The 12,482-nt window shown below is 31.2% G+C and overlaps 1 protein-coding gene across 1 annotated transcript in view; it reads left to right on the top strand.

Moving 5' to 3' along the window:
- The window catches only part of DNAJC1 (DnaJ heat shock protein family (Hsp40) member C1), a 251,823-nt gene that overhangs the window by 93,508 nt on the left and 145,833 nt on the right, over positions 1-12,482 (top strand). Inside the window, exons 2-6 of the mRNA XM_027847908.1 lie at positions 2,510-2,611; positions 3,172-3,218; positions 9,301-9,466; positions 10,502-10,599; positions 11,795-11,888. Of these exons, the coding sequence (XP_027703709.1) occupies positions 2,510-2,611; positions 3,172-3,218; positions 9,301-9,466; positions 10,502-10,599; positions 11,795-11,888 (507 nt within the window). The remainder of the gene's footprint in view (positions 1-2,509; positions 2,612-3,171; positions 3,219-9,300; positions 9,467-10,501; positions 10,600-11,794; positions 11,889-12,482) is intronic.

Below are 12,482 nucleotides of genomic sequence, written 5' to 3'. Positions count from 1 at the left end.
TTTGATTTGTTAGCGCATATCTAGAGTCTCAAGTAATAAAAGTTTATTTGCTGGTTTACTTGCCTCCAGGAAATGTTTTAAAGCACTTTTGGAGTATGCTACAGATGCGATTTTCTGGTTGTGGGTTGTACAACATGGCTGCTTAGGTCGCTTCCAACTATGAAATTATGTAATGCTATGACCTTTCCTGTTCATACGTTACTTGGCATTTTGGGGTACCTCTTTCCCATACTTAATATGGTATAATTGTTTTATAGTGCTTGTGTTATATCTACCACAGCTACACAGGGCAGGGGATTGTGTCTTAATCTAAACTTTGCATCTCTTCCAATACTTGCTTCATGCTGTGGACGTACTAGACATTTAATAAATATTCCCTTGAATTGAAGTAAAAATATTTTAGGCTTTATGAAAACCAAGACAATTTCAGGTAGAGATTATCATATTACTGAAAAAATGAAAAGAATGAAAAGAAAACAGAGTGACCAATGGAAGAGAGAAATTATAATAAAGATTAGTTATAACATCACTTATAAACAAGTATACTATAATCATTTTGTTTTTTCATTGTATAAGGTACTAATTTTCTATTGTATATCTCCCCCCAGAATAGTCAAATAACTCTTTATAATTATATATTTATAATTTGTAGTTCTTTGAATTTAGTTCAGAAGTTTTTTTTTTAGTTTTCTTTTTTGTATGAACAAGAAATTTTGCTTTGCTTTTGACTTAGCAATAGTTACTTTAGGGTCTTTATTTTTGTTGCTCTGCTTAACTTCTGGTGCACCTCTTAAAGTATAGCTTCACATTTCAGGAATTTAATTGTGCAATATAATATACATACTTAAACATTATAGCTCAAGATCAGAAACATTACTCACGTGCATGAAAACTGTGATCTTATTATAGGTGCTTTTGAATGGGCTATACAGTTGGTATTTATAGTATATAGCTGTGCCTTAAACTCAATATAGTAACTTTAAATTAAAACAGAAAATTACAGGGTAGGTATTTACATCACAAAAGAGTCCTTCACTGCACAAAAGGGTTTGCCATAGATTCCCATTAAATAATCAATTCTCATAAAGCATGTGATTTATGGTTTAAAATGTGCAGGAAAGCAACTCACATGCAACTATTGAGGACGTGGGTGTTACATAAAGTGAGTTGTATCTTTATGATGGCTGAAAAGATTTGAAAAAATTTTAAATAAAATCTTAATTATATACAACCAAAACCGATTCCCTACTTTTTATTCCTACATCACAGCAAATTCATGAATATGTTCTTTTCTAAGCTAACACGTATATGTTGAGTTATAGCTGTAAATCTCAAAAAACTGGTGATGAAAATAATAGTTTGGATTAGAAAGTTTGAGAGACTAATTATAGTGTCCCTTTTATTATCTTCCTCCCATTCTATTCCTCTAACATCTATTCAATCATAGAGCACAATATTTTAGTCAGATTGTTTTTTGACCTTTATATTAAATTAGTTTTAGAAACAATTTTGATATTTTGAACAAATGTCCAGCCAAAAGAGAAATAAAAATATCCTATCACAAAAGAAAGAAAATTTAACAGCCAACTTTATTATCAGTTTTTCCAACTTGAGTATGTTTCTCAACATAGTTGAGTATTTTCTGATTAAATTGTAGTTCCTTCTTGCAGATGTAGTTTTGAGCACCATCATGACAATATGTATCTTTTGTTCTTGTTGGGTAACCAAGTTGCAGTTGTATAGAATGACACATTTTAATTTATCCGTGCACACACATGAAAACAGTCTAATTTTACTGCTGTCTTTGCTTGGCAGTCCTCTTTGCCAGTCTAGTATTAACTTTTAAAATATTACAAAATTATATTTATGCACAAGAAATAAGTAAATTTATTCCTGTAACCTATGCTACACAAATTTGACTACTGAAAACATCCTTCAGAGGGAGGCAATATTAGATGCTATATAACCATTCATAGTTTTATGTTTATTTCATAAGCATACTTTTTTATGTGTGATATTCAGATGGAGGGAGCTGTTTTGAGACAGTGACTTGAATGTAAATAATATTGAAGAAATAGCATATGGCAAGGCCTTGGATTCAACAGTTGACCACGAGAATCTGAAATGAATGAAGACTTTCTCAGAAGGCACACAGATATATTAATTCTTAAGTTGTCTCTTTTTGATCTCTTAATTACTGAAAAAGATTTATTGGTTAATTTTAAGAAGGCAAGTGTTTGAAAAGTTTTGGCAAATACTGTCTTCTTGTAATGACTATATGGTAATGAAAGAAGTTAAGAGGAGAGCCAAATTAGATTGAATGATTGTTCAGTCATGTGGGTCAGGCTAGCTGCATAGCCTGGTTGTTAGACTGATTGCTCAAATTACATTGCCTCAGGTCCTGCACTTGGTTGGCTGTCTTCTTAGATCTTAACAAGGTTCTGGGAATTTCTGTTTCTGACAAAGTTTGCTTTGTGTTTTTTTTTTCCCTTCATTTTTTCCCCTTCAGGATGCTTCATCTACAGACATCAGAAAAGCATACCGTAAGCTTTCCCTAACTTTACACCCAGATAAGAATAAAGATGAAAATGCAGAAACTCAGTTTAGACAAGTAAGTGACATTTGTTGTTTACAACTACATGTTTTGTGGCAAGTAATAAAGTAAATATCTATATGTGTGTATGTATATGTATATATATGTAACTAAAATATGACTTACATTTAGAATATTTTTGAAAATGAAATTTGGAAAAGAGAAAGTATTTATCTTTTTATGCATTCCATGCCAGGAAATGAATACATTTTTATAACCTCTGTCATTTAGACAGGGCATCCATTGTCCGTTTGAAGGGATATAACTCTTATGATACTATCTTATTATGCCAGGTTTTGCTTTAGAAAATGCAAGGTGAAAAATCACTATTTTTCACATTCAGCGTGCCACTTAAAGAAGGTACAGCAGAGGATTTCTTTTAATATAAGTGTTTTCTGATGTCCAAAGTGACCCTCGTAGTAAAGCCAAATGTAACTCTTAGTCAAGGCTCTTCTCTAAATTCATAGGTATGTGTAAGGAAATACTATCTCTGTATATGTAAGATAGAATCTTTGTTCTCACAAGTGATTTCTTGTAGTTGGGAATATTTTTACCTTAAAGTAATGCTTCTGTTTTAGTTGGTGGCTATTTATGAAGTTTTAAAGGATGATGAACGAAGGCAGAGGTGAGTTTTTATTTTTACTTTTAAATTTAACTTTTTAAGTTCCATGTAGCTATTGTAAAAATAAGACCATATAAAATCAATTAAATCATGTACTATATATACTTTGATGGTTCACAAGTTAGTGACTTATTTTCATTTGTAAACAGAAATACACTATACTGGAAACAGCTTGCATTTGGAATGGAGTTCATTAATTCCCTAAGTTATATCAATACATCATGTGTCATTAAGTTAGCAAGTCATGACTTGATTAAATAAGACTTTAGTCATATGCTTCTTTGCTTTGGGAAATAAAAACCCCATATCTACATTAAACAACTACCTTTTTTTGCCTGTATATTGGTAGTAATTCCCACTTGTTGCTTACATGGATTCCCTCTGGAGACTCTCCACTTAACATTTGACAGTTTGGCATTCTGTTTTTCTTATAAGTTTTATTTCATCCATAAAATAGCAAGCCTAATCTCTCTACCTCATGTTGGAAAATAAACTTGTAGGTATGATCTGCCAATATCTGTTTTTTTTTTCTTTATTCCAACTTTCTCATATGTGTCTGCCATTACCACATACACATACATTCCTAAGAACAGAATAACACTGCCCGTAGCCACTGTATTTCCTGGTTTAGGGGTGGGGCTGAGAAGGAGACCAGGCTGATTATTCAAATGACCAGGCAAAGAGTAGCAGCCACCTTACAGTAATTTTTATCTGTACTACTTTCAAAGGTGCTGATATAGTCGTTGTATATGATACTTGGGAGAGAGAACACAGGAGACTTCTTTCACCTCCACATTTGTGATATGTGCCTTACCTTACACTGAAATTAGAATCAAGATGAATATCACATGTGGCATTTTAATAGTTTACAGTTGAGTTTAAAGGGTTGGGATTTTTAAATGTAGAGGTTAGAAGTTTGTAGTTGTGGTATTTAAAACAACCTAATGACCCGTAACTTTCACTGAAAGCATTAATATACCTAAAAGACAAGATAATGAGTACGAAGTTCTGCATTTCTCTTTGAGAGTTGTTTTTTTTTTGTTTTTTTGTTTTTAGAAATATGTTGTCTCCTAAGGTATTTGCTACAGAATTTATCAAAATCATTTGAATACCTCACTTTGTCAGTTTGTGGAACTAGGTTTTAGAATCTTCTCTTCAAGCCCTTTGCTTTGTAAGGAGTCCTGGCATTAGTCCATATGCCTTAGGAAAAGATTCCTCTGCTTTGAGATAATACCGTATGTTGAACGACTCCTGGAAGTGGGTAGAACAGAGTCTGGGTCATTTTGTACATGTTTTGTAAATTAGTTTCTCCAAAAAGCTCTCACATTTGTCTCATAGATTAGGAAAGTTCTGATAGAGTTTTATTCAGTTTTCTAACAATATTAGGTCTAGATTTTACCTTAAAAAAAACAAAACAGCAATACAGCACTTTCTTTGGGAGTTGCCATAACATATTATCATTGAAAAAGATTTTAATAGAAAAAATTGTTTTATTATTGGTTAGGCAGTAAACTTTGTTGCATTTTTATTGTGTTTGCATTTAATTCCTGATATTGCTGGTATCTTTTGAGGAAAATATTATTGCTTACTTGAAAAGTACTTCATCCAAATTAGAGTAGAACCTGTAGTTTTAGACTCATCTACTCTGTCTTCTTTCAGGATTGGCTCCCGTTGTTGCCCTTGTATTAGAGTCTAGGTTGAAAAATGGAACTGACAGTTACACAAACAGATGTAGTATTTATACCCCTTGAGGCAGGACTAACTCATTGGTAACTGGTTTTCCTTGAGGCAAAAGTCTTAACTAATCAAGCTGAGAATCACTCCTTGAAAGCCACGTGCCTGAGGACTGGTGACCTGTGGGTGTTGGAGGATACAGGAGAGACCTGCCTCCCCAGAAATTTACCTAAAGGTTATAATTGCTTGTAAACAAAGTCGCAGTCATTTTTACATTTGAAAAGGTTGCTTTCTGATATTATAATCATTTCATTGTTACAAGTATTCTTTAGCAATAAGTAATGGAAAATGATGTGTTCCTTGAGGAAAAAGGTGACTTTAGAGAGTATATTCTGGGCAATCTTCAGATTTCATTCTTCTTAGATATAATTGTATTTTCAAAAGAGGTTAGAAGTGTAGTGGGGCGGGTTTTTTTTTTTAATTCAAAGAAGGAATAGCAGTGAACTAAATGAAACTTTTTAAAATTATTGAAAATCATAGTTTTCACATTAATATATTTCACCTATTGACTTGCCTTTCTGAAATTCTTGGCTAAGTTGTATATGGATGAATTGATGAACCTCAACTTTTACCTGTTCCATGCTATAAAATTATGTGTCTGATTGGTGTTTGAAATAATCACCCACCACCAGAGACAAAATAGTTGCATGAATACTAGTTTGTGAACGTGAATGTATATATACCTTTATGTGAAATCTATTAGATTTTTAAATAAGTATTTATTTGCTACTGCCATGATAGTTAAGGTTGTTAGTTTGTTATTTAATCACTGTATTTTAGTGCATGATATTTGTGATAATTGACAACCTTTCCACTTGCTAAAAGAAAAAGAGAATTGTGTTTTTCTTTTTAAATAAAATGAAAAGCATGATAATCTAGTAACTTTTTGTGAACCCTTTTACCTTATTAATGTAAATTTGATTTTAGGAAGTGTTTAGTAGTTAAACCAAAATAAACATTCTCGTGAAAATAACAAGTATCTATGTACATCTCCTCTTTAATTAGTAGGCATAATAAATCTACCATATGGAAAGTACAAACTTCTCTACCACAGTTACATCAAGTATCTTCTTCATCAGTTTGTTTTTTAAAGAAGCAAATGAGCCTTTTGTGAATTTGAATTTTAAAATTAGACATCATTAATTACTTTAAGTATGTTGACTGTCCTTCATACTTCAAATGAAGCAGATTTTACCTATCTTTCAAAACATGAATTTCCTAAAGGATTTTTTTTAATCCTTAAATTAAAACTTCTTCCTATGGAGAAATCAGGATTTAAATCATCGTTAGGATCATCTAGTTTTCAAAAATTAGATGAAAATTGTCAAACTTTAAAATTAGATTATTCTACAAGTATATAGGACTTCTGGTTAAGAAAAATATTTTTTCATTTTGGTTATCAAATTACTATTATATATTTTAAACATTATGCTAATGTAGAACTATATATTATTAATGCCAAAAAGCTATTTTTTAGAAGTTGAATTTGTTTTCCAGTGATTTCTATGTCAAAATAGTGCTGTTTCATGGAGTGATGATTAATTTTTTTTTAATCTCAAATCATGGCACCTATTCTCATTGGATGTGTACTATTGCATATTTGCTGTGCAGATTATAGGAATAGCAAACAAATAGAATACTTATTACTCTACACACTTCATACATGTATTTGAAGAGTTAATATTCTTTAAGTTAGTTTATTCTCATAGTAACTTAGATAAGTATTCAAAGAAAAAAATCTCAAGAGATTTACTCGTGAATATTTTCTTGAATCTGTTTTTTCTGACTTTAGTTTCTAACAACAGTTGACTTATCCATTTAAATAATTCAGTGAACAAATTGCATTATTTATTTGTATAATATTATAAGAGTGAAAAACAAGTTTCAAAATTAGAGCCTAATATAGTGACGTTTCAAATTTGGCATCATGTCACCAAGACATTTTTTTTTCTTCTTAAATAACTTAAGGAGCATTGGCCTGAGCCAGTTTGGGGAAAGATTCCATTATTTTTTTTTTCAGTGCTTTATAATGAAAGCAGTGATTTATCTTTTACCAACATATATTCTAAAAAGTAGGCTATAATAGAAGCTATCTTCCCTTAAAATGGCCAGTCGTGTGAGCCATAATGTTCATTGATAGTAAAATCAATAGAGCATTGATTCTAAGACTTAATCCTTAGAGGCTGTTGTTCAGAGAGGCAGACGTAGCCTAGTAAATACCTAGTACTGTTTAGTGTGTTTAATGCATTAGATTCTGCTATCTGAAATTTGGTTGTGCACTAAATAGGATTTATATACAGTGAAGACAGATAAATATTGTTAGTATGTATTGCAATGTGATATATGATAAAAATATTTGACTACTGATGCTTAGGAATCTTACCAGCATTGTTTTTCTTCAAACATAGTTTAAAATACTGTATTAGAATGAAAAAAAAACTGTAATGAGAATTTTTTTCTAACACTGGTGGTTTTTTCTTTTGTCTTAAATTAATGCATAAGGGATTTACTGATAATGGTTTTTTATTTACCCAGCTTTTCTACCAATCAACAAATATAGTCTAGAATGTATATTTCGATTAAACACAAGATGTAACACTTTCTTGGGCATCATTCAAATGAAGTTTTTGTTTTATACCTTTTAAATTTCTGGTGTCTTTTTACCAATCCATTGGTCTCTGAAATTTCTTCTGTGTCAAAATGGATAGATTATCACCAGATTTTAAATTGAATCATTTACTTGAAAAAGTAAATCTTGTAATAAAATGTATGCCTCTTGATATTATTTTTAAATATTGCTGAAAATGTTGACATCAGCAAATTCTGTATAATCAGTCTAGCACACAACTGCATTTTAATTTGTTAGACTCTTGTGCATTAAACAATTTGCCTGGTAAAAACTCTAGTACTAATTAATGTCTTTTGCTCTGAACAATGGTCATTCTGATGCGACAGTGTTATTAATAATCTAGGTTTGTCTAAAAGTCAGGTTTTCTAGATTTGTTAAATAAAATATATTTTACATGTAAAATTATTGCTTTTCTACTAAAAAGCAGAAGTTTGCCTGTAATAAATCTTGTGGTTTTTATTTTTTTAGCACATCTCCAAGGTATCAATTTAATAACTATCAAAGTAGCTACTGCAGTTGTTGCATTTAAATTGATTTACATGTCAAGACTGGCAGTTTAGCAGCTGCGCTATTATTCCTAGATCGGTCAATTTACTTGAGAAAAACCTACTACTGAGTTCTACTGACCTGCCTGACAATATAGGCCCTATTTCTATTCCTGTAATTAGGCCTGCGACTAACTCAGAATATTTTTAATTAAAATATTTTGGTCAATGTGTTGCACCAAATTAGGCCTTTCAGTGCAGATTTAATTCTGGAAATGGTGTGATTAGAATATTTAATGAGTTGTGTTCAATTAAGATTAACAGGTTGTGTATCTTGAACATACAGTATTTGAATGTGACTATTTTGAGTTTTACATTTTAGATGTTTCTCTTTTTTTTTATTTTCAAAAGTATTTGTCCAGCAGATAAATTTAAATTTAAAGGAATTTAAATCTTTAAAGTACAAATCTGCCATGTAAGACAGCAACAAGAAAGTTTCGTTAAATGCATTTAGAAGAAGTCTTTCCTGTTGTTTTCATTCCTGGGGAAAAAAAAAAAGAAAATTTTAAAAAAATATATGATTTTATTAAAAGAACATGAAAATTTACCATTATATTTTTGCAACCTAGGAATTTTTAATTTTTCTAAAGGAATTTAAGTTATCTGTCATTATAAGCAATCTGTTATCTCATTAAAAAAGATTTTTAAAATAATACAAATTAGTATTTCAACCTTGAACCATGTTATTCATGTAGAAATGTACTTAAGAGAAAAATAATAACCATTTTATAGTGGGTTTATAACTTTAATAAATTATTCATGATAATAAATAGAACTCTTTATTTTCCCAAGAAAATTCATCGTTTTGTTGCTCATTTTTATAGTGTATTCTTTCCCACTGGCTATGATAGACAGGTAGAACATAGGTTCTTTTAGTGCAGGTGTCATTCCATGAGTCCATCATTTGGGGGTGCTATAGGAGCAGAAGACTTAGCACCTTTTTTATGGCCAGTTTAAATCCGTGGCATGTTGTGTTGGTGTGAAGCTTTGACTGTTGCCTGAAACTGAAGTAAGGAACATAATGTTGGTTTTCCGCCTCTAGGTCATTTGTATAGATTTTGGAGTCATTCTTAACCCCCTTTTAAATGCTGATGCAGTTAATGTTTTGTTTATGTTGTTGTTGTTGTTGTTTTAATTGTGACTGCCTCATGAAAGCCTCTTATATTTGCTACTATAGGTATGATGATATTCTGATCAATGGACTACCAGATTGGCGACAGCCTGTATTCTACTACAGGCGGGTGAGAAAAATGAGCAATGCTGAGCTGGCATTACTCTTGTTCATTATTCTCACAGTGGGCCATTATGCTGTGGTTTGGTCAATCTACCTGGAAAAACAGCTGGTAAGTATTGGTAATAAATCAGATGGTCTGTAGTCTTCAGGATATATATGTGTGTGTGCATACATATATACACATGTGTGTGAATAGCATTTCAGAAAGTGTGTTGCTAATGCTTGGGTATTTAAATATATGTGTGTGTGTGTGTGTATATATATATATATATACATACACACATATATATGTATCCTAAATGTGTTTTTGTTTTCAGAATTAATTATAATATGTGATACGTTCCAGAATCAATAATTTAAGAAGAAATATTGTGTTCCTTAAAGAATAATAACTTCAAAATAATATTTTGCATTTTAATTTGTAGTTATAGATTTGCTATTCACCAGAAGTCTTGAGCTATGGCTTATTAGAAGATAGCAAAGATGTCTTGTTTTCATCAGTTTCACCACTAAAGCAGAAATAAACATTTTCTCCCATTATTATGTTTTTAATCCTTAAATATGATTTTAGACATTCCTTATGTCACAGCACATTGAATACTGCATTTTAATTTATTTGGTTTTTTTAACTAAATAAATCACAAATTTGACTTAAGTATGATTTAACAACTTCTAGAGCCTATTTGGTATAAAGTCAAAAGCAAGGCACTAATTTACTCCCTAATTAGTTTGGTATCCTTCTATCTAGTTATATTCTTTTATGGATTTTATTAATATACTAAAAATAATAAAATACAGTTTAAACAGTATTCCTGCATTAGCATTTGTTTACTCCTTGTTGAAGCGACATTATTAAAGTTGATGAATGAGAAAAGACAAGTTGAATGCTTTTTCTTCTTAGAAAACTTTGATTGCTATGGAGATACACATGACTGACAGAGCTGGACTTCATGTGTGTTTAAGGACTGGATACCATGGCAACAGTTATTGTTAAAGATAGATGATTTTACTTAATCATGTAGGACCCTACATACATTTGCATAAATGCTACTCCATAATGTTTATCCTTCACAGAAGAGTCCCAGCAACATTCAGAGAGTCTATGTTAATGATAACCTGTAACCATAATTCTTTATATGTTAAGGATGAACTGCTTAGCAAAAAAAAGAGAGAAAAGAAGAAAAAGGCAGGAAACAAGAGTGCGGATGAAGGGAAACTTACTGCTCTAGAGAAACATGAAAGGTGGGAGCCTGCATAAATGCTTGATGATTTTAAAGTATGTCTTTGATATGTTACACAACTTCCGTTTTAAAAGAAACTGCCTGTAATGTTTTAAGTGTTCAGCCTCTTGATAATAAGTACTTGTGTATGTATACCTAAAGGCAGCCTGTTCAGCCTTTGAAGGGCTCCAGCTTTGTTTATAGAGAGGTGATGGTCAGTAAAATATTACAAGTATATGTCTGTTTTACATTCATGAATGAGGTTAATATGGAAAACTCCAGGAGCATGCTAAGACTTGAAGCAAAGTTTCTTCACGAGCTGTTTAAAAGACAGTTTCTGTTCTTAAGAGAAGCGTGTGCCATGTACATATTTTTCTCCTGTAGGGAAAACAGATTATTTTTGTGTTTGATGGTGAAACTAATAAGGGTCTTATCTTAACACTAAGGGAGACTTATATTTAACAAACTCTAGAAATAGAGCCTTAGTGGAAAAATCCTGTTCTTGCTGTTCAGCTCTGAAGGGACATAGGGAGATAGTGACATTCAGTATATTCTAAAAGATACCACCATTTCTTCTGTTGATTCATAGAAAGAAATAAAGGGTTTAAATAGTTCACACAGCAGGGGCATGAACTGGATCAATGTGAATGGAGATCAGAGTCTACTCTGCTTGTCTTCTCTTCTGGTGACATCAGTGAGTAATGCTTCAGTGAACTGCAAATGACATTAATTTTTATGTATTGGTTTGTTTATGCTACAGTCTTCATATCTGGTTGTCAGCACTTGTGGACATTTTGGTGATGGTTAGTCTTTTTTAGCTGAAGTAATCATAAGGTCTAAGAATTCATTTTATAAAAGTGATGAAAAGCCCAGGTTAGAGAGAAGGTTTTTGTTCTGTATCTTTATAAAATGATTGGAGGCTGGCTACCTGCCTTAAAATCGCAATCGTGGATTATCTTACTTGCTGTATTTATTGTATTTGTTTTATTTACTATATTTTGTATCAAAAATCAAGTTAATCTAATGAATGTCTTATAAATGTTAAACAAGTTTTATTTTATTATGGGTCATAACACATTTTAAGGAAGGAATCATGCTGTTTGATGTTTCAATATTGTTTGTATTCCGGGAAAACTTGACCTTTTACTAAAACATTCCATTTACCTACTGGTTCTCTCAGTTTTACTATTTTTAAAAGAAAACTTTGTTTACTTTAGATTGTTAATGAAACCACAGTGGCATGATTTGCTCCCGTGCAAGTTGGGAATTTGGTTCTGCCTGACTTTAAAAGCCCTGCCTCAACTAATACAGGTAAAAGTCACCTTTCTTTCTGTAGTCTATATAAATATTTTAATTATCAGTAAAAGATGTGCTTGTTTTATTGAATCTTCTACATGCATTCCTAATTAAAATCTCACTCTATTTTTTTATATATAACTTCCATCTGTTTTTTTGTATTTTTAAATTTCTTTAAAATTTTCATCATACCTTAAACATAAAAAAGAATTTGTGTGTATGAATAGAAAACACATGCAAAGAAAATTACAATTATCACATAGTATATAATTTAAAGAGTATAGTCAATGAGAAAGAGCAAGACTGAAATAGTTTATTACCAATTATTTAGCAATTAAGACTTTAGTTTCACATTTTAAATATTTTGCTCACTTATCTGTACAATTCTGCAAAAGCTTCTATTGTTTATATTATAAGATATAAATTTAATAGGAAATGGAAAAATAGCATGAGTGTTTTTTCAGGTGAGTGAGAGACATTTTTCTCTTCTTGTTCTGGTAACTTAATTTCAGATGCTTCTGCAACTGCTAACTTCTTGGTGAACCAACAGAAAGCCTTTTGTGGTCTTATAAGAGTCTGCCACAGAATTTAATGTTTTTGCCATCTCAA

The sequence above is a fragment of the Vombatus ursinus genome, unplaced genomic scaffold, assembly GCF_900497805.2.
Source record: "Vombatus ursinus unplaced genomic scaffold, bare-nosed wombat genome assembly UNPS02005459.1, whole genome shotgun sequence".
NCBI lineage: Eukaryota > Metazoa > Chordata > Mammalia > Diprotodontia > Vombatidae > Vombatus > Vombatus ursinus.
Note: the sequence above shows the minus strand (reverse complement) of the source record. Positions and strands in the feature narration are given on the sequence as shown.